The 22,205-nt window shown below is 44.8% G+C and overlaps 1 protein-coding gene across 3 annotated transcripts in view; it reads left to right on the top strand.

Annotated features, from left to right (window-relative positions):
• Positions 1 to 546: 546 nt before the first annotated feature.
• TNIP2 (TNFAIP3 interacting protein 2) overlaps positions 547 to 22,205 on the top strand; it is a 34,320-nt gene continuing 12,661 nt past the window's right edge. The window contains exon 1 of one of the 3 annotated variants that reach the window (XM_047847175.1): positions 547 to 835. In XM_047847175.1, coding sequence (XP_047703131.1) covers positions 557 to 835 — 279 coding nt within the window. In that variant the 5' untranslated portion in view covers positions 547 to 556. Of the gene's footprint in view, positions 836 to 13,101; positions 15,609 to 16,375; positions 17,384 to 22,205 lie in introns of those variants that run through there. The other 2 variants (XM_047847179.1, XM_047847177.1) reach the window with 2 other exon arrangements.

A 22,205-nucleotide genomic window follows, 5' to 3' on the forward strand; every position in this document is an offset into this window, starting at 1 on the left:
TCTGTCGGTGGGGCGGGGCCAGCTCTTGGCAGGGGGCGTGGCCGTGCTGGCTGTCGGCGGGGGGCGGGGACGTTCAGTGGGCGGGGGGCGGGGCCTGCTGTGGGCCGGGAGACGGGGATGTGCCGCGGGCCGCGGGCAGGGCGGGCTAGCGGCCGGTCTGAGCCGACCTTTCCGTGGGTCAGGGGCCACGCTGGCCGCCATGGGCGTGGCCGCGCCGATGGCGGGGCGGGGCCTGCTGTTGGCAGGGGGCGGGGCCGGGCCGTGGGCGGGCCTGGGCCGGCCTTTCCGTGGGTCAGGGGTCACGCCGGTCGCCGCGTGCGGGGCCAGGCTGTGGGCGGTCTGGGGCGGCTTCTCGGTGGGTCAGGGGCCAAGCGGGTCGCTGTGGGCGGGGCCGGGCTGTCGGTGGGGGGGCGCGGCCTGGCTGTGGGCCGTGGGCGGGGCCGGGGTCAAGGCGGTGGGCGGGACGCTCCGGGAAAAGTTCCGGGAAGGTGAGCCAGTCCAGACCCGGCGCGGAAGTTGGTGTCGTCCGCGCGCCCTCCGGTAGCGGCCCGCGGCCATGTCCTCGGGGGGCGCTGGGTCCGGCGGGCGGGAGGGGGCCCCGCGCGCGGCTGCGACGCTCTGTGGCCTGTACCACGAGGCCGGGCAGCGGCTGAGGCGCCTGCAGGACGAGCTGGCGGCGCGGGATGCCCTCATAGAGCGCCTCCGCGCCCGCCTGGCCGCGCTCGAGGGGGACGCGGCGCCCTCGCTCGTGGACGCGCTACTGGAGCAGGTGGCGCGCTTCCGGGAGCAGCTCCGGCAGCGGGAGGGCGGCGCCGCGGAGGCCGCGCTGCGCCAGGTGCGGCCCTGTGGGCGAGCCGCGCTTCCTCAGACCGCAGCGGGTGTGGGCGCGTGTGGGTTTCGAGGGGGGCGAGCCCGTGTCAGGGCTGCGGGCTTGCGTCCTGGTGGGTTGTGACAGGTTTGAGAGCGTGCGCTCCAGGGCTGGGTGAGGGGAGTGGGTGGCGGCGGGCTCTGAGGAGTGTGTGCACGTGCACCGTTAACCTTAAAAGCAAAACTGCCCGTTACTGTTCCGGAAAGGATAGGCTTCTTTGGAACAGCAGAGAACTGCCACCCAGGACCAGCACGTTAAGGCAAAGCCCTTCGCTAGGGCACCGAACGCCGAGGACGCTGTCTTATGGGGGGCGGGGGCTGTTGTAAACAGAAAGCCCATTGGAGGAAACTGGGAGCTGGAAGTGTGGTGGCTTCTCATTGGCTGGGCTGCTGCCGGAGCCGGAGGAAACCTTCCTTCCTCCTGGGATCGTGGAGCAGTTGGGCCTCGCCAGGCCCCTCTTCCGGTGGGATCTGCAGTCGAGGAGGCGTGGTTCTCACTAAAGTTTCCTTTTATTGATTGGCACAGTTCGGGTCTGACAGGCGTGTGCCACGTTGCGTGTGAGGGTTGTGCGTGCTTGTTAGCTGGCCCGTGCTGGGTTCCGAGGGAGGAGCGTTCTGGTCAGTTCTGAGGTGTGCGTGCGTGAGTTGGCTTCCGGACGGTGTGCTCCCGTGCTTTGTGGGGAGATGTGTGTCGGTTGGTTCTGAGGGGCGCGTGCGCCTGTTGGGTCTGAAGGTGGTTGTGTAGGAGGGGTGTTTTTTTCCGGTTGGTTGTGAGGGTTGTCTGTGTGTTGTGTTCTGAGGAGTGTGCTCCACGTGTGTCCATTTATATCTGAAGGTTGTGTTCGGTTTAAGGGTTGTGTGTGCGCAGCCGTGGTGGGCACGAGGGTTGTGCGTCTGTGTTGGTTCTGAGGTGTGTAAGCCCCGTGTGGGTTTTGAGGAGGGCGCGTGCCTGTTTTGGTCTGAAGGTTGCGCGTTCGTGTTCACTCTGAGGGTTTGTGAGGGTGTCAGATTCTGGGGAGCGCATCCTGTGTTGGGACCTGAGGGGTGTGCGCTCACGTTGAGGTTGCGGGGCCTTGTTGGTCTGAAGGTGTGTGTGTGCCGATGTCGGGTGTGCGGCCTGTGATGCTGGTGCTGGGTTGTGCGGGGCGGCGGGGGGAGTGGGCCTGGATTTTGCCGGCGCGGTGTTTGTGTGTGTGTGTTGGGCTCTGGCTTGTGTGCTCCTGTGCTGGGTATGGAGCGGCGTGTGCCCGTCTGAGTCTGAGGGTTGTGAGTCCATGTTGGTTTCCGAGGGGTGTCCGTGCTCCTGTGTGGGGCCTGAGGGGGGACCTGTGTTGGTTCTGGGGGGCCCGTGCCTGTTTTGGGCTCTTGGGGGGGTGCTCCCATATTGGGTCTTGAGGGTATGTGCCGAGCTGCGTCCGAGGGTTGGGTGTCTGTTGTTCTGAGTGGTGGGCCCGTGTGGGGTCTGAGGGTTGAGTTCCACTTGGTTTCAAAGGGCTGGCTGTCCTCGTTGGTTCTGATAGCTGTGTCTCTCCGTGGTGGACCTGAGGGATGTGGGTTTGTGTTGATTCTGAGAGGTATGAGTATGTGTCAGGGTCCGAGGGGGGTGCTCTCGTCCTGGGTTCGAGGCATGTGTGCACGTGTTAGGTCTTGAGGGGTATGCTCCGGAGTTGGGTGAGAACGTTGGTGCCTGTGTTGGTCTGAGGCGTGCGCGCCCGTGTTGGTTGTGAGGGGTGTGCCTCTTTTGGGTTCTGTGGTGGGGCGTGCCTCCGTTAGGTCTAAGGGTTGCGTGTCCTTGGCTCTACAAGTGTGTGCCTGTGTTGATTTGAGAGGTGATGTGCCTGTTTTAGGTTCTTAGAGGTGTGCCTTGGGATTGGGTTCTGAGGGGCCTGCTCTTGTGCGCCTGTTATGGGTTGTGAGGGGTGTATGTGCCCATGTTGGTTCTGGGGTATGTGTGCCTGCGTAAGTCCTAAGGCATTGTGTTTATGTTGGGTTCTGAGGGGCTTGTGCACCTGAGTCGCTTCGCAGTGGTGTGTGTGTCTATTTTAGGTTTGAGGTGTTTACATTTGTGTCGGTTCCGAGGTGTGTGTGTGTGTACACATGTTGGCTTCAGAGTGTTGTGCTCCCGTGTTTGTTGTGAGGAGCGTGTGTGCTCATCTGGATTAGAGGGTTGTGTGTCTGTGTTGGTTCTGAGGAGCGTGCATTGCTGTGTTGTGCCCATATTGGGTCCGCTGGTTGTATGTCCATGATGTTTCTGAGGGGTGTGTGCCCGTGTTGTGTTCTGAGGGTCGTGTGGCCATGTTGGTTTCTGAGAGGTGTTCTGTCTGTGTTGGGTTCGAGATGTGCATGTTCAGTGTTGGTTCTGAAGGGTGTGCTCCCATATTGGGTGAGGGTGTGTGTCCCTGTTGATTTTGAGGTGTGTTTTTGCTCCTGTGTTTGGTCTAAAGGGTGTGTGTCCCTGTTTTGGGTTCTGAGATGTTTGTCCATGTAGGGTTTGAGGTGTGTGTGAGCCCATGTAGGTTCTGGAGTATGTGTGCACTCATGTTGGGTTCTGAGGGATTTTTGTGCCAGGTCACATGTGTATTGAGGGGTGTGAGTAGGTGTTCATTTTGAAGGGGGTGTGTGTTCCTGTTTTGAGTTGAAGGTATGTGCTTATGTGCTCTGTGTTAAGTTCTGAGTGGTGTGTGCGCCTGCGTTGGGTCTGAGGGTTGTGTGTCCATGTTGGTTCTGAGGGTGTTTTCTGTTTGTGTTGTGCTGAGGGGTGTGTGTTCTTGTTGGTTATGAAGTTTTGTGGGTGTATTAGATATTGAGGAAGGGCTCCCATGCTGTCTGAGGAAAGTTTGTGTGCATGTGGTGGATTCTGGGAGGTGTGTGTGCCCGTTTGGGTTCTGAAGTGTCTGTGTGCTCTTGTTAGGTGGAAGGGGTGGATGTGTGTCCATGTTGGCTGGGAGGGGGTGTGTGTCTGTGTTGGGCCTGAGGTTATCTGCCTATTTGGAGTTACGATGGGTGTGTGTTTGTGTTCATACCCCCTTGTTGGGTATGAGGGTTGTGTGAAACTGTACTGTGTTCTGACGGGTGTTTGCCTGTGTTGGGTCTGAGGGATGTGCACCCATGTTGTGTTCTGAGGGGTGTGTTTGCCTGTGTTAAGCTTTAGGGTTGTGTGTGCATGTTGGTTTTAAGGGTGTGTGCCTGTGTTGAGTTTTGAGGGTTGTGCGTCCTATTGGTTCTGAGGGCTGTGTATCTTGTTGCTTTTAGGCATGTGTCCTTGTTGTGTTATGAGGAGTGTGTGCCCATGTTGAGTGTCATAGGTGTGTATCCATTTTGGATTCTGAGAGGTGTGTGTGTCCTTGTTGACTATGGATGTGTGTGCCCATATTGGGTCTAAGGTATCTGTGTGCCCCATGGAGAGTCGGTGTCTGCTCCCACGGTGGTTCTGTAGGGTCTGCGTGCCTGTAGGTGGGTTCTGAGGATGTGTGCACAGTTGGGTGTTTTGCCTGTTTTGGGTGTGAGGCTTGTATGCCTGTGTTGGGTTCTAAAGGGCATGTGTGCTTATCTGAGGGTTGTGTGTTTTTGTTTATTCTGAGGGCTTTGTCCTTGTTGACATACATCTGAGGGTTGTGTTCCCTCATTGGGTTCTGAGTGGTGTGTGTCCCTTTCGGATCTGACGGGTATTTGTCTGTTTTGGTTCTGAGAGTGTGAGTGCCTCCATTTGGGTCCTAGGGGCATGTGACTCCATGTTGGGTTGATGAGTGTATACCTTTGTCGTGTCTGAGGTTTGTGTGTGCATGTGGGGGTGAGGGGAATGTGCCCATGTTGTGTCTGTGGGTGTGTGCACCTGTATTGGGTTCTGTGGGTTGTGTATGCCTGTGTTGGTGTGCGGGTTGTGTCTGAGTTCATTCTGAGGGGTGTGTGTTTGTGTTGGTTCTAAGGGTTGTCTGTGTGTGTTGAGTTCCGAGGGGTGTACTCCCATGGGCATGAGGTGTGTGTGGCTGAGCTGTTTTCTGAGGGGTATATGCATTAGTGTGGGATTCTGAGGGGGTTGTGTACCCATGTCCGGTCTGAGGGGGTGTGTGCACCAGTGTTGAGTTGTGAGAGGCGTGTGTGCGCATGTTGGTTCTGAAGAGTATGTGCGTTCTCATGTTGGGCCTAAGTGTTGTGTGCAGCCGTCTTGGGTTCTGAGGGATGTGTGTGCCTGTGTTAGGTCTAAGGGTTGTGTGTTCACGTGTCTTTGTTGGGTCCGTGGGGTGTGTGTGCATGTGTTAGGCTAAAGGGTTATGTTTCTGTGTTAGTTCTGTGGGTGTGTGTGTGTCCGTGTTGGGTTTGAAGGGTGTGTGCCCATTTTGGGTTGTGAGCAGCGTGTGTTTGGGTTGGGTTCTGAGTGTCTCCTCCAGGAGTGGGTATGAGGGCTGTGTGTCGTGTTGGGTTCTGAGGGGTATTGTGCCCATATTGAATATGAGGGTGTGTATTTGGGTTTGTTTGGAGAATTGTGTGCATGTGTTGTGTTCTGAGGACTGTATTCCATATTGTGTTGAGAAGTGTGTGCCCATTTACATGTTAGGGTTGTGTTAGGTTTAAGGTTTGTGTGTCTGTGTTGGTTCTGAGGGGTGTGTGTTCCCATGCTGGGTTCTGAGGAGTGTGTGGCCTGTTTAGGTGAAAGAGTTGTATGTCCATATTGGTTCTGAGGGCTGTGTGTACCCATGTGTTTCATGTTCGTTCTGGGGGGTGTGAACATTTCTTAAATTCTGAGGAGTGTGCGCCCATGTTGTGTTCTAAGGGGTGTGAGCCTGGGTTGGGCTTTGGGGAGTGTGTGTGACTATTTGGGTCTGAGGGTTGCGTATTCGTGTTAGTGATAAGGGATGTTCCTGTGTTGTGTCTGAGGGTTGTGTGTTAGATTCTGAGGAATGTGCCCTATGTTGGGTCTGAGGGTTGTGTCCATGTTGGTTCAGCGGGCTGTGTGTGGCCCTGTTGGTTCTGAGGAGTGCCTGCGCTCCCATGTTGGGTTCTGTGGAGTGCGGGGCCCGTGTTAGGCCTAAGCGTTTTATGTCTGTGTTGATTCTGAGGCTTGTGTGTCCATGTGGGTCTGAGGATTGCTTTCCATTTGGTTGTGAAGAGGGCTTTCCTTGTTGGTTCTGATTGCTGTGTGTGCCCATGTTGGGTCTGAGGGTGTGTGTTCCTGTTGCTTCTGAGAGATGCCAGCATCTGTTAGGTTCTGAGGGGTGTTCTCATGCTGGGTGCTGAGGGGAGTGTGCCAGTGTTTGGTCTGAAGGATGTGTCTGTGGTGGATTTGAAGGCTTTGTGTGCTTACGTTATGGATCTGAGGGGGTGTGTGCCTGTGTTGCTTCTGAGGTGTGTCTCTTACTGTCTGTTTTGAGTTGTGTGTGCCTGTTTTAGCATTTGAGGTGTGAGCTCCCATGTTAGGTGTGACGGGTGTGTGTGCCCCTTTTGGGTTTCTGGGGCCGTGTGCATTCATTTTGTGTTCAAGGGGGTGTGTTCTGTTTTGGGAGAGGGGTGTGTGCTCCGTTTGGGTTCTGAAAGGTTTGCCTGTTTGGGCTCTAAGGATGTGTTCCTGTTTTGGGTTCTGAGACGGGGGTGTGTGTTGTGTTCTGAGGGGTCTGTACCTGTGTTAGGGCTGAGGGCTGTGTGTGCCAGTGTTGAATCTGATGAACGTGTTTGTTTTGGGTTCAGAGGAGTCTGCTCTCATGTTGAAAACCTGAGACGTGTGTGACCCGGTGGGTTATGGGGGGTTTGTGTGCGTGTTGGATTCTGCGGGACTTTGGGTTCTGATGTCTTTGTTAGGTTCTAAGGTGTGTGTGTGCCACTTTTAGGTTTGAGAAGTGTGCACCTATGTTGGGCTTCAGGGATATGTGTGTGTGCACATGGAAGGTTCTATATATGTGTATGTTTGTGTTTAATTGTGTGTGTAGACACTAGATTCTGGGTGTGTGTGTGTGTGTGTGTGTGTGTGTGTGTGTGTGTGTAGTACATGGGTATAGACTCCTGGTGTGTATGTGTTCACATTGGGTTCTGGGCCATGTGAACCCCTGTTACGTTCTGGGGTGACTTTTAGCCCCGGTTGTAAATGAATCTTTCAGTAGCAATAGCTCCCTGATGCTGGGACCCATGACAATGGCAGTGCCTGCTAGAGTGTCAAGTAACGCACTTAAGTCTTACTTTCCCTCCTCCTCCTCCTTGTCATTGATGTTATGTCTGTCATTTTGAAATACCATAAGCACTCAGACCAGGAGCAAGAGTAACAGTATTTTTCTAGAACAGCTGTTTGGAAGTGCCTCCACACGTTTGGATGAACTCTAGTGTTCCATTTGGGCCATAGCTATCATCTGGGTTGTCCCAGGAAAGAAACTAGGTCTACAAAGGGATTACACTGCAAAAGACAATTTTCACTTCTTAGCTTTGTCCTGCAGACAGATTGTAGACTGAAAAAGAGACTTTCCCTCCCCACCACCCCCCTTTTACTATAAAAGTAATTTTGAATATCTGAAAAATAGAGGAAAGGACAGAGAATAAACTAACAGCCACTGTAATCCCACAATGTGGGGGATAACCAGTGTTAATTTCTTGGCATGCCTCCTTCCTGTTTTTCCTTTACACACTGGGTGCGGTTGAGTTCCTGCTGTCTGTACGTTTTACTTCATATCACATTGCCAGTATTTTCTCATCTGCTTTGTTTTAAATGCCTCTGGAAGCCAGATGTCTCCCTCACTCCAGCTCTCTCCCTCTTCTGGGGAGAGTGGTTCATAACTCATCAGGGCAGAAGAAAAATTTAGAAGTCACCTGGTCTGCACCGCTGATCTTAGTGTCATGGACACCAGGAGCCATAGATGAGTGCAGAGTGGGGACCCGAGCACATCATATCTGCCACCCACTCGCACACACCTGCAAGTAGCAGTACTCTACCTGTAGTCTGGCGGCCACTGGTGTTCAGCCTACAGGTTCAGCACTGGCATGCTGTGGCCCCACAGCCTCTAAGCAGGTCCCAGACAGAACCAGATCTAAAGTCCTACATCTGTATGGTCCTTTACCCCAACATGTAGGTTTTGTTTTAGGATTTTTAACTATTTAAGGAGCATTTTAACAATCTGGTATCTTATGTGATTACATTTTTGTTGCTTGCTCCTGTATCTGTCTGGGTCTGTCACAGAACCTGTGGAGGAATAGAGAGATTTCCCACTGTGCAGAGTGAAAACAATGAGAAGACTTGATCAATAGGTTGGTCTCATCAGTGGCCATGTCAGCCATCCTGTTAGGAGCAGGGAGCCTGGGTTGGGAGACCGGGAGTTCCCAGAGAGGATGCTGAGGCTGTATCCTCAGCTGTGTAGGGACTGCCAGGTGACTGAGCTGTAGCTAGCATGTGATATAGGGCCAGACCATTCTTGGGAATTGTGGTTCTTTTTGCCGCCACAGTAAGACTCAAGAACGTATCTCATTTGTAGCGCAAGGCCTGTACGGGTAACTTTACAAGCTCCTCTAGTTAAGACTTTCTGGGATAATGGTGCTAATTCACTATGTGGCCCGTAACTGCTCAACCCCATCTTATCACCACCCAGGGTACTAGGTGGACCCTGCCTAGTCCTGACATACCAGCTTTCTCTCCCTTCCAGCTTTTCTTTCCCTGTTCTGCCATGCTTTCTATTGAGTGGAACGGCAAACATCCTTTACAATAAACTATATTAGGTGTGTGTGTGTGTGTGTGTGTGTGTGTTTTGTTTGTGTTTTGTTTGTTTTTAACCATCCGTCTATCTTCATACCTTTTTTGATCTTGTAAAACTAAAACTCTTTAGCCATTAAGAAAAAATTTCCCATCTTCCTGCCCCCTAACCTCCAACCTTGGGAACTATTCTACTCTCTGTCTTTATGATTTGATTAGGGACCTCATAGAAGTGGAATCATACAGTATTTGTCCTTTTGTGATGGGCTTATTTCACTTAGTATAATGTCCTGTAGGTTTATTCATGTTGTATCATGTGCCAGAATTTCCTTCTTTTTAAGGCCGAAAAATATTCCATTGTATGTATATACCACATTTTGCTTATCTATTCATCTGTTGATAGACACTTTGGTTGCTTCCATATTTCAGCTATTACGAATAACACTGCCTCTATGAATACATGTGTACAAATCTATCTTTGAGACCCTGCTTTTGATTCTTTGGGGTATGTACCCAGAAGTGGAATTGCTGGATCATATGGTAATTCTGTGTAACTTTTTGAGGACCACAAAAAGTTTGGTCCTTTTTGAGACCAAAAAACTTTTTGAGAACCACCATACTGTTTTCCACAGTGCTGTACCACATTCTGTTTTCCACAGTGCACAGAGTTGCAATTTCTCTACATCCTCACCAATATTAATTATTTTCTTTCTTTCTTTTTTTAACAGTAGCCATTCTAATGGGTGTGTCGTGATTTAATACAAAATGATGACAGTTTTGATTTGCAATTTCCTAATGATTAGTGATGTTGAGCGTCATTTCACATGCTTATTGGTCATTTGTATATCTTCTTTGAAGAAATGTCAAGTCATTTGCCCAGTTTTGAATTGGTTACTTGGTTGTTGTGGAGTTTTAGGAATACTCTATTGGCATACCTCATTTTATTGAACTTCTCAGATACTGTTTTTTACAAATTGAAAGTTTGTGATGGGGTGCCTGGCTGGCTCAGTTGGTGGCGTGTGTGCCTCTTGATCTCAGGGTTGTGGGATCAGGCCCTGTGTTGGGTGTAGAGTTTTTGTTTTTTAATAAAATCTTTAAAAAAAAAATGTTTGTGACAACCCTGCACCAAGTAACTGTTTTGGCACATTTTTCCAACAGCATTTGCTCACTTCATGTCTATGTGTCATAGTTTGGTAATTCTCGCAATATTTCAAGTTTTTCATTATTATCATGTTTGTTGTGGTGATATGTGATGAATGATCTTTGATGTTACTACTGTAATTTTTGGGGGCACCAGGAACTATGCCCATATAAGACAGCAAACTTAATCAATACATGTGTGTGTTCTGATTGCACCACTGACTATCCATTCCCCCATCTATCTCCCTCTCCTCAGGCCTCCCCACTCCCTGAGATACAGCAGTACTGAAATTAGGCCAACTAACAACCAACCCCACAGTGGCCTCTGAGGGTTCAAGTGAAAGGAAAGGTCACGCATCTCTCACTTGAAATCTAAAGCTAGACATGATGAAGCTGAGTGAGGGAGGGATGTCTAAAGCCAAGATAGGCTGAAAGGTAGGCCTCTTGTACCAAACAGCCAAGTTGCAAATGCCAAGGAAGAGTTCCTAAAGGAAATGAGTGCTACTCCAGTGAGCACATGAACGATAAGAAAGGGAAATGGCCTAACTGTCGGTAGGGAGAAAATTTCAGTGGTCTGGAAGGAAGATCAAAACAGCTGCAATACTCTCTGACACCAAAGCCTCTTCCAGAGCAAGGCCCTGACTCTCTTCAATTCCGTGAGGGCTGGGGGAGGAGAGGAAGCTGCAGAAGAAAAATCTGAAGCTTGCAGAGGTTGGTTCATGAGATTTAAGAAAGACGCCGTCTCCATGACACAAAAGTGCCAAGTGAGGCAGCAAGTGCTGATGGAGAAGCTGCAGCAAGTTCTCCGGAAGGTCTAGCTAGGATAATTCATGAAGGAGGCCACACTGAACAATGGATTCTCAGTGTAGACGAAAACAGCCTCATTTGGGAAGAAGACTGGGACTGTCATCGCTAGAGAGGAGAAGTCAGTGCCTGACTTCAAAGTTTCAAGGGACAAGCAGATTCTCTTGTTAGGGGCTAATGTAGCTGGTGACTTGAAGTTGGAGCCAGTGCTCATTTACCGTTGGGAAAATCCTAGGGCCCTGAAGAACCGTGCTGAATCTACTCTGCCTGCGCTCTACAGATGGAACAACAAAGCCTGGATGACAGCATATCTGTTTACGACATGGCTTACCAAATATCTGAAGCCGACTGTTCAGACCTACAGTTCAGAAAAAAAGATTCCTCTCAAAATAATACTGCTCATTGACATTGTACCCAGTCACCCAAGAGCTCTGATGATGTAAAGCAAGATGAATGTTGTTTTCATGCCTGCTAACAGACCATCCATTCTGCAGCCCGTGGTGCAAGGAATAATTTTGACTTTGAAGTCTTATTTAAGAAATAAATTTCATAAGGTTGTAGATGTCATAAATAGTGATTCCTCTGATGGATCTGGGCAAATTGAAAACCTGGAAATGACTCACCATTCTAGATGCCATTAAGAATATTCATGGTTCATGGAAGAGGTCATGATATCAATATTAGCAGGAGTTTTGAAAAAGTGGGTTCCAGCCCTCATGGAAGACTTTGAGGGGTTCAAGACTCAATGGACGAAGTCATTGCAGATGTGGTGGAAATGGCAAGAGAACTAAAATCAAGAGTGGAACCTCAAGATGGGACTGAATTGTTGAGATCTCATGATAAAACTTGAATAGAGGAGGAGGTGCTTCTTTGGGGGAGCACAGAAAGTGGTTTCATGAGATGGAATCTACTGGTGAAGATGCTATGAAGATTGTTGAAATGACAACAAGGATTTAGAATGTTGCATAAACTTAGTTGACAAAGAGTGGCAGTGTTTTAGAGGACTGACTCCAATTTTGAAAGTTCTGTGGGTAGAACGCTATCAAACACCATCACATGCTACAGAGAAATTCTTTTGTTTCCTGTGCTCTGGTGTCATATCTAAGAAAACATTGCCAAATTCAATATTGTGAAGTTTTGGCCTATGTTTCTTACAAGAGTTTTATAGTTTTAGGTCTTAAGTCTGATCCATTTTGGATTAGTTTTTGTATATGGTGTGAGGTAGGGGTCCAATTTTATGCTGCATGTGGATGTCCTGTTTTCCCAGTGCCATTTGTTGGAAAAAATTATCCTTTCCCAGTCTTAGCACCCTTGTCAACAACCATTTGACCATATATGCAAGGGTTTATTTCTGGGCTCCCCATTCTGTTTCCTTTGTGTAAATGTCTGTTTTTATGCCAGTACCACACTGTCTTGGTTACTGTAGCTTTGTAGGCAGTTTTGAATTCGGATAGTATGAGTCCTGCTTTGTTCCTTTTTTCTTCTTCTAAGATTGTGTTGAGTATTTGGAGTCCCTTGAGATTCTATATGAATTTTAGGATGAATTTTTCTATTTCTCCAAAAACAAAAATCATCTGGATTTTGACAGCAATTGCATCGAATCTATAGATCACTTTGGGTAATGTCAACCTTAAGAATAAAACTCAGTTATTTACTAGCAAAACCATATTCGGGTTAGTAGAGAATTGCAATTCATGCAAGGTACAGCAAAACCATAAGCAAGTCCAGAGAACAAAGGAGAAGAATGCTCTTTTATAGAGGAAAGGGGGAGCTGGGAGGGCTGTCATAAACAAACAGTCCATTGGAGTAAACGGAGTTTGAGGTGTAGTGACTTCTCATTGGTTGAGTTGTGACAGTCTTTCATGGGCTGGGCTGTTGCTGGTGGAGGAGAGAACCTTTTTTCCTTCTGCTGGGATAGTGAAATACAGTTGACACTTGAACAGTATGGGGGTTATGGGTGCCGTCCTCCTGTGCAGTTGAAAATCCAAGTATAACTCCTGACTCCCCAGAAAGCCTAACTACTGATAGCCTACTGTTGACTGAAAGCCTTACCAATGACATAAACAGTTGATTAACACTTACTTTGTGTTGTATGTATTATATGCTGTACGCTTTTTCTTTAACTCTTTAAGGAGGCTCCATACCTAACATGGGGCTTGGATTTACAACCCCAAGATTGAGAGCTGCATGCTTTCCTGACTGAGTCAGCCGGGTGTCCTTACATGCTGTATTCTTCAAGTAAACTAGCAAAAAGAAAATGTTAAGAAAATTAAGAACATTCCTGTCCAGATGCAAGATACATCTTTTCCTGTTGGTTCTGCAGTTGACAAGTGGCAGGGGATGAGGGCCCGGATTCCATTTTAGTGAAGTTTCCCTTAATACTTTTCACATTAGTATTGACATTTTAACACTATTAAGTCTTCCAGTCTGTGAACATGGGGTGTGTTTCCATTTATTTCTGTCCTAATTTCTTCTCTTTAAAAAAAATTTTTTTGTTATGTTTATTTTGGAGAGAGAGACAGAGTGTGAGTGGGGAGGGGTAGAGAGAGAGGGAGACACAGAATCTGAAGCAGGCTCCAGGCATTGAGCTGTCAGCACAGAGCCTGATGTGGGGCTCGAACTCACGAACTGTGGGATCATGACCTGAGCCGACGTTGGCCACTTAACGGATAGAGCCACTCAGGCGCCCCTGTCCTAATTTCAGTAATGTTTTGTAGTTTTCACTGTACAAGTCTTCCATCTCCTTGAGTAAATGACTTCCTAAGTCTTTTATTCTTTTTGATGTTGTTGTAAATGGGATTGCTTTTGTAATTTCTCTTTCAGATTCTTCATTGTTAGTGTGTAGAAATACTCCTGTTTTTTTTATTTGTTGACTTTGTCTCCTGGTATTTGCTGAACTCATTTAGTCTAAGTTATTTTGCATGTGTGTGTAATAGTTTTCTACATATAAGATTATATCATACGCAAACATCATTTTACTTCCTATTTGGATGCCTTTTCTTTTTCTTTTTTTCCTACTTGTTCTGGCTAGAATGTCTAGTACTATATTGCGTAGTAGTGGTGAAAGTGGGCACTATTGACTTGTTCCTGATCTTAGAGGAAAAGCTTTCAGTCTTTCACTATTGAGTATGATACTTGCTGTGGGTGTTTCAAATATGGCTTTTATTGCGTGGAGGTAGTTTTTGCCTCAGTTGATATGAGTATGTGTCTCCCCCCTTCACTCTGTTAGTGTAGTCTATTACATTGATCAATTTTGTTTTCCTTATTTTTTTTATGAAATATGTTTGTGAACTTAAGCACAGCAGTATAATTGTGTAACAAATCCAGTGAAAAACTGTCTGATTGGAAAGGTTTAATAATAACATTTTGTTCACTCTAAGGGATTGATGTTGACTCATAGATAGAAAACAAACATCAAACACGTACATTGTGCTTCTTGCCACCTAAAAGGCTTGATTCTCAGGTCATTCTTATTAGATATTTATCAACAATTGTCTAATTATCTTGAGGTATAGTATAAATGAGAATAAATGATAGGTATGTCAAGAACACGATCAATTTGTAACATGTAGAAAATAGAACTAAAGTGCAAACAGAAATAATTCCGAGCCTATCAATACATAACTAAAATGCTTAATAATTGCCCAGTTCGTCCACATTGGCCTCCGATCCTTCTACACGCTGTCCAGAAGATAGATATGCTGCACCTCTTATTTCAAAAAGCCATGGGTAACCTTAGTCATGAGCATCACCTTTTCACTGTCTTTAAGAAAATGATGAAGCTTGCTAAAGTTGCCTTGTAGGGAGTTCACAAGGGATTTGTAGAAGTACTCTGGGCTATAATTCTTTCTCATTATTGGGCACCAATGAGAAGCAAGTGTTAAACACTGAAAAACAGTACATTTTAAATCTTGTTCTGCTGCTTCCTAGCTATGTTAGTTTGGGCAAGTCACTCAATGTTCTGGTTTTCTCATCAGTAAAACTAAAATAACAATGCCTGGCTCATAGGACAATTTATGTATTTATTCATTAGTCATTAGACAGTTGTTGAATGCCTACTGTATGCCAGATGTTTTGACTGGCCCTGGGAATGCAGAAAGGATCAAGAAAGGCAGATTCCTATTGTTATGAAACATATACTAGTTGAGAAAACAGATACCATAGAAATAATAGCCTTTGTGGAAAATACACAAAATGGATGTATAGTACATTGTTTTATGTTATGAGGAGCACATGATCTAACATAGATAAAGAGCATAGCATAATCTGCACACAGGTGGTACTCAGAAGATGTGAATGTCATCTACCATTGCCAGTTAGGTGTTTATTGAGCATCTTCTGCATAGGAGTGGAATGTGTATGAGCAGGCACTATGGGTTATGTTTTTCCATTTTTCCCAGTATTGATTATATTTACATTCATTTTACAAGCATGCGTATGTGTCAGGGTTGTACAAGGCTCTGGATCAGTGTTAATCCAGTATAATTAGAGTGAAGAGTGTAGAGAATAATACAGGAAGTGGCTGTAAAGTTAAATTGGAGCAGACTGAGACTGCCTTTATTACCTTATAAAGGTGTTAATTAATTGCATTCTTTTACACGCTAGGCTAGGGAAATGCAAAGATGATTGAGGTTGAAGCTTGCACTTCAAATTGTGGAATCACATAAATGTGATTCACATTATGTGCACATAAATGATCACTTTTTTTTCTTCCTTACTAATTTGGATGCTTTTTCTCTATTTTTCTTGCCTGATTGTTACTGCTAGGACTTCCAGTACTGTGTTGAATAAAAGTAGTGAGAGTGGGCATCTTTGTTTTGTTCCTGATCTCAGAGGAAAAACTCTGTTTTTCACCCATTGATATGTTAGCTGTGGGTTTTTCATATATGGTCTTTACTATGTTGAGGTGTGTTCTCTTTATACCTACTTTGTTGAGTTTTTAATGAATGGATGTTGTATTTTGTCAAATGCTTTTTTGGCATCTATCGATATGATCGTATGTTTTTTATCCTTTCTTTTGTTAATGTGATGTATCATGTTGATTGATTTGAGAATATTGAACCACCCTTGGATCCCTGCAGTAAATCCCATTTGATGATGGTGAAAGATTTTTTTAATGTATTGTTGCATTCAGGTTGGTAATATTTTGTTAAGTTTTGCATCTATGTTCATCAGAGATACTGGCCTGTAGTTAAAAAAAAAATTTTTTTTAATGTTTATTTATTGTTGAGACAGAGAGAGACAGAGCATGAACAGGGGAGGGTCAGAGAGAGGGAGACACAGAATCCGAAGCAGGCTTCAGGCTCTGAGCTATCAGCACAGAGCCTGATGTGGGGCTTGAACCCACGGACCGTGAGATCATGACCTGAGCCAAGGTCGGATGCTCAACCCACTGAGCCACCCAGGCGCCCCCTGGCCTCTAGTTTTATTTTGTAGTGTCTTTATCTGGTTTTGGTATCTGGGTAATGCTGGACTCATAGAATGAATTTGGAAGCTGTCCTTCCTCTTCTATTTTTTGGAATAGTTTGAGAAGGATAGGTACTAACTCTTCTTTAAATGTTTGGTAGAATTCACCTATGAAGCCATCTGATCCTGGACTTTAGTTTGTTGGGCATTTTTTGATTACTGATTCAATTTCATTGCTAGTAATTGGCCTGTTCAAATTTTGTATTTCTTCTTGATTTAGCTTTGGTATGTTTTATATTCTTAGGAATATATCCATTCCTTCAAGTTTGTCCAATTTGTTGGCATATAATTTTTCAGAATACTTAATCCTTTGTATTTCTGTGGTGTCAGTTATTTCTCCCCTATCGTTTCTGATTTTATTTAAGTTCTCTCTTTTCCTCTCTTTTTGAGGAGTCTGGCTAAAGATTTATCAATTTTGTTGATCTTTTCAAAGAACCAGCTTCCGGTTTCATTGATCTGTTTTATTGGTTTTAGTCTCTATTTCATTTATTTCTGCTCTAATCTTTATTATTTCTGGAAAGTTGAGATTTTTTTCCCCCCCTGAACTTCAGGGTTCTTTCCCTGTGTTGTCGCCTGAGAGGCTTTTATTGATGGGGACAACCTGCCATCAGACCAGATATCTGCTCCCAGTCTGTTAGGGTTGCAGTGTCCCTGAACCACAGGGCTCTCTTTTTGTGCTGCCCTGCATGAAGTTTTTGTTTGTGGGTAGGGCCAGCAGTCAGATTAGATGTCTGCCCCAGCCTACTGTTCAGGGGCTGCAGTTGACCTGGTCAACTGTGGTTATCTTCCCTTCTCCCAGGGCAGGAGTCACTTTGGAGTAGTGTTGGCCACTGTCAGGGCTGCTTGCTCAATGAGACATCAGATGCCTTGGAGGGACTCTTGCTGAGCGAGGCAGTTAAGATGGGGTGGATCCACAGGAGAATGTGGGGGCAAGAGCATGGCCGTAGTGTTAGCAAGCTAGGTAGCAAGTGTTCATCTTGGCTCCCACAGGTGTCTGGGTATCTAGGTTGGCAGGGAGGGGAAGAGAAATGGTGGCCACTAGCTCTTTTCTTCTTGGACAAGTCTCCTAACGATCCCTGCTCGCCCTTCCAGTGCATGCTCAGATTAGTAAATAAATCCTTCCCATATACCCCAGGCACTTTTCAAACCACTGCTTCTAGGTGGAATTGTTTGTTATGCTGTCTCTCTAAGGGCAGGGACTCAGTGTTCTTAGTGATAATCCCCGCTGATTGCCCCTTCTGTTTGTGGTTAGTCCTGCAGGTCAGTTTGGTTACCAAATGGGTTCTGCCCTTCTATCATTTTTTTCTGGACAATTAACTGTGGAGAGTTTGGTTTGTTTCCTGCGTTAATTACCCTGATGTATAAATAATCACTTCCTGAAGCAAGTTATGAAATGGATGGATGTGTAGTGGGAAAATACTGAACTCAGAGTTAAGTATAGAGGTAAGCCAACTTAAGTTTCCAATACAATGACTAATACCAATATACCGGTGTTATAGCATCAACTGCTTTTTTTTCCCCTTTAGATATAATTGACATATAACATTGTTAGTTTCATGTGTACAGCATAATGACTTGATATTTGTATATACTGAGAAGTGATCACTACAATAAAACTAGTTAACATCCATTCACCAGTATTTGTATGTTTAACCATCTTTACATTCCAGTAAAAATATTCCACTTGTGGTGTATAATGCTTTTAGTTTGCTGCCTACTTCAGTTTGCTAGTGTTTTGTTGAGGATTTTTGCATTTGTTCATTGTTCACAAGGGATATTGGTCTCTAGTGTTCCTGTAGTGTCTCTGTCTGGCTTTGGTATCTGGATAATGCTGGCCTCATAGGACAAATTGGGAAGTATTCCCTCATTTTTTTGAAAAAACTTAAGAAGAATTGGTATTCTTTAAATGTTTGGTGGAATTCACCTGTGAAGCTATCAGTTCCAGGGCTTTTCTTTGTTGGGAGGTTTTTTTTTTTTTTTTAAAATGTTTATTTATTTTTGACAGGAAGAGAGGGAGAGAACAAGTTGGGGAGGGGCAGAGAGAGAGGGAGACAGAGGATCCAAAGCAGTCTCCAAGCTGACAGCAAAGAGCCCAATGCAGGGCTTGAACTCACCAACCATGAGAGCATGACCTGAGCCAAAGTCTCGACCCTTAACCAACGGAGCCCACCCAGTTGCCTCGGGAGATTTTTTACTATTGATTCAATCTCCTTACTACTTAGAAGTCTATTCAGTTTTTCTATTTCTCCATGATTTAGCCTTGGTAAGTTTTGTGTTTCTAGGAATTTGTTCCTTTGATCTAGGTTATCCAGTTTGTCAGTGACAGTTGTTTATACTACTCTGTTACAATGGTAACGTCTCCACTTTTCATTTCTGATTTTGTTAATTTGTCTTCTTTTTTCCTTAGTCTGCCTAGCAAAAGGTTTGTCAATTTTGTTGACTTTAAAAAAAAAAATCAAGTACTGGCTTTATTGATTTTTCTCTGTTCTTTTCTGTTCTCTATTTCATTTTTATCTATCCTGTCTTTATGGTTTTTGTCCTTCTGCTAGCTTTGGGTGTAGTTTGTTCTTGTTTTTCTAGTTTCTTAAGTTATAAAATTAAAGGTTGTTGACAGGAAATCTTTCTTGTTTGTAAAGGCAAATGTTTATAACTTGTTTATAAGTTTATAGCTTGTTAAGATTTTCCCTTTAACACTGCTTTCGCTGGATCCTGTAAGTTTTGGTGTATTTTGTTTTCATTTTAATTTTCTCTTAAGTATTTTCTGATTTTCTTGTGACTTCTTCTTTGATTAATTGGTTTAAGAATGTGTTGCTTAATTTCCACAATTTGGTGTATTTTCCAGATTTACTTCTGTTGTTGACTTCTAATTTCATCCTTTAATGGTTGGAGAAGACACTTTATATGATATCTGTATTTTAAAATCTACGGAGACTTGGGGTGCCTCGGTGGCTCAGTCTGTTAAGTGTCTGACTCTTGATTTTGGCTCAGGTCATGATCTCACACTTTGTGGGTTCGAGCCCCACATCAGGCTCCATGTGATGGTATGAGCCTGCTTAGGATTCTCTGTCTTCCTTGCTCTCTGCCCCTGCCCCGCTCACACTCTCTGTCTGTCACGCGCTCTCTCTCTCCCCTCAAATAAATAAACTCAAAAAAATCTACTGAGACTTAATATGTGGTCTAACATATCCTGGAAAATGTCAAAAATCAGTTGTATGCAGTTGTTGCTGGGTGGGCGTTTACACCTCTGTTACTGTGGTTTAAGGCCTTTTTCTTACTTCTCTTTAGTCTGGTTGTTTAACCACTACTGAGAGTCAAATATTGACGTCTCTATTATTACAGAAATATTTCTGTCTTCAGTTCTGTCAGTTTTTGCTTCATATAGCCTGTTGTTAGATGCACAAATGCTTGTAATTGTTCTATCTTCTTGCTATATTAAACCTTTTGTTAATGTATAATGTTTTTCCTTGTCTTTTGTAACCTTTTTTGAATTAAAGTATTTTGTCTGATGGGCTCCTGGGTGGCTCCGTCGGTTAAGTGCTGACTTCGGCTCAGGTCATGATCTCACAGTTCATGAGTTCGAGCCCCGCGTCAGGCTCTGTGCTGCTTTGGATTCTGTGTCTCCCTGTCTCTCTGCCCCTCCCCTGCTCATGCTCTGTCTCTCACAAATAAACATTAAAGTATTTTGTTTGATACTGGTATAAGCACCCCTACCTCTCCTTTGGTTACTATTTCCATGAATATGTTTTTCCATCCTTTTTATTTTCAATCTATTTATGTCTTTGGATCTCAAGTGAGTCTTTTGGAGAAAACTAATAGTTGGATCTTGTGTTTTATCCATTAATATTTAAGCTAATTACTGATGAGGATGAACTACTTCTGTTATTTTGCTACTTGTTTTCTAGATGGCTTAAAGCATTTTTCCCTCATTTTCTGCATTACTGTCTTATTTTTTGATTCAAATTTTTGTAGTGAAATTTTTTTTATTCAATATTTTTTAATTCAAATTTTTGTACTGAAACATTTAAACTCCTTTCCCATTTTCTCTTGTGTATATTCTACAGCTTTTGTGTGAGTGTGTGTGTGTGTGGTTACCATGGGAATTATGTTTAATATTCTAAAGTCATACTACTTTAAGTTGAATGTTAACTTCAGTAATACAAATTCTGCTCCTTTATGGTTCTGTCCCCACCCCTTTCAGTTGCTGATGTCACAAAATTACATCTTTTAAAAAAAAAAATTTTTTTTTTAATGTTTATTCACTTTTGAGAGAGAGAGAGTGAACAGGGGAGGAGCAGAGAGAGAGGGATACAGAATCAGAAGTAGGCTTCAGGCTCTGAGTTGTCAGCACAGAGCCCGACGCGGGGCTCGAACTCACAAGCCGCGAGATCATGACCTGAGCTGAAGTTGGATGCTTAACTGACTGAGCCACCCAGGCGCCCCACAAAATTACATCCTTATACATCATGTGCCCCCAAACATAAACTACTCTTTTAAATTCATTAGTTTCTTGGGGCGCCTGGGTGCCTCAGTCGGTTAAGCGGCCGACTTTGGCTCAGGTCATGATCTCGCGGTCCGTGAGTTCGAGCCCCGCGTTGGGCTCTGTGCTGACAGCTCAGAGCCTGGAGCCTGTTTCAGATTCTGTGTCTCCCTCTCACTGACCCTCCCCTGTTCATGCTGTGTCTCAAAAATAAATAAAAAACGTTAATAAAAAAAAAATTAAAAAAAAAAAAATTCATCAGTTTCTTAAATTATGTAGAAAACATGTGGAGTTGTAAACTAAAGTTACAATAATACTTTTAGACTAGTAACTTTTATTTATTTAAAAAATTTTTTTTTAATGTTTATTCATTTTTGAGACAGAGACAGAGCATGAATGGGGGAAGGTCAGAGAGAGAGGGAGACTCCAGGCTCTGAGCTGTCAGCACAGAGCCCGACGCGGGGCTTGAACTCACGGACCGCAAGATCATGACCTGAGCTGAAGTCGGACGCCCAAACAACTGAGCCACCCAGGCGCCCCTAGACTAGTAACTTTTAAAAAGGACATTAGTCTCTTAAATTGTGTAGAAAAGTGGAATTACAAACTATTATTGCAATAATACTAGATTTTGTAGTTGCCTATGTATTTACATTTTAATTTTTTCATACAGGTTTGAGTTACTGTCTAGCGTCCTTTAATTTCACCCTAAAGGACTCCCTTGAGCATTTTGCTGGGCAAGTCTAGTAACGAATGCCCTCAGCTTTTGTTTATCTGGGAATGTTGTAGTTTAACCCTCACTCGTTTTTAAGTGCAGTTTTGCTGGGTATAGGATTCTTGGTTGACGGTTTTTCTTTTTTTTAAAAAGGGAACTTTATTTTATATAGCTATTTAGAAAAAAAAATTTTTAATGTTTATTTTTGAGAGAGAGCATGAGCGGGAGAGGGAGAGGGAGAGGGAGAGAGAGAGAGAGAGAGAGAGAGAGAGAGAGAGAGAGACAGAATTGGAAGCAGGCTCCAGGCTCTGAGCTGTCAGCACAGCTGACACAGCTGAACTGTGAGATCATGAGCTGAGCCAAGTTGGACACTTAACTGACTGAGCCACCCAGGTGCCCCCAATAGTTTTTCCCTTTTAGCATTTGAATATATAGGCTCACTGCTTTTTGGTCTTCAAAGTGACTGATGAATAATCTAATGATTATCTTACTGAGTATGTGATGAGTTGCCTCTCTCTTGTGGCTTTCAAGATTCTTTATCTTTGGCTTCAGAAGTCTGATCATAATGTGTTTTGGTGTAAGTCTTTTTGAGTTCATCATACTTTGAGTTTACTGAGCTACATGGATGTTTATATTCATGTCTTTCATCAGATTTGGAAGTTTTCAGGCATTATTTCTTCAAATATTCTTTCTGTCTCTTTCTCTCTCTCCTCCTTTCAAGACGCCCACAGTGTATGTGCTGGTCTGCTTGATGGTGTCTCACGGGTCCCATAGGCTGTTCACTTCAATCTTTTTCTTTCTTTCTTTCTTTCTTTCTTTCTTTCTTTCTTTCTTTCTTTCTGTCAGCCTTGGTAATTTCCATTGTCTTATCTTCAGCTTTGCTGATACATCTGCCTGTTCAAATCTGCCTTTGAAACTCTCTAGCGAGTTTTTTCATTTCAGTTATTGTACTTTTCAGCTCCAGAATTTCGTTTTGGTTTCTTAAGGTTTTTAAAATCTAATCATATTTCCATTTTGTTCCTACAGTGCTTTCTTGACTTTTTCCGTATCTTTTCTTTCTCTGACATTTTAAGATG

Source organism: Prionailurus viverrinus, unplaced genomic scaffold, assembly GCF_022837055.1.
Source record: "Prionailurus viverrinus isolate Anna unplaced genomic scaffold, UM_Priviv_1.0 scaffold_45, whole genome shotgun sequence".
NCBI classification, from domain to species: domain Eukaryota; kingdom Metazoa; phylum Chordata; class Mammalia; order Carnivora; family Felidae; genus Prionailurus; species Prionailurus viverrinus.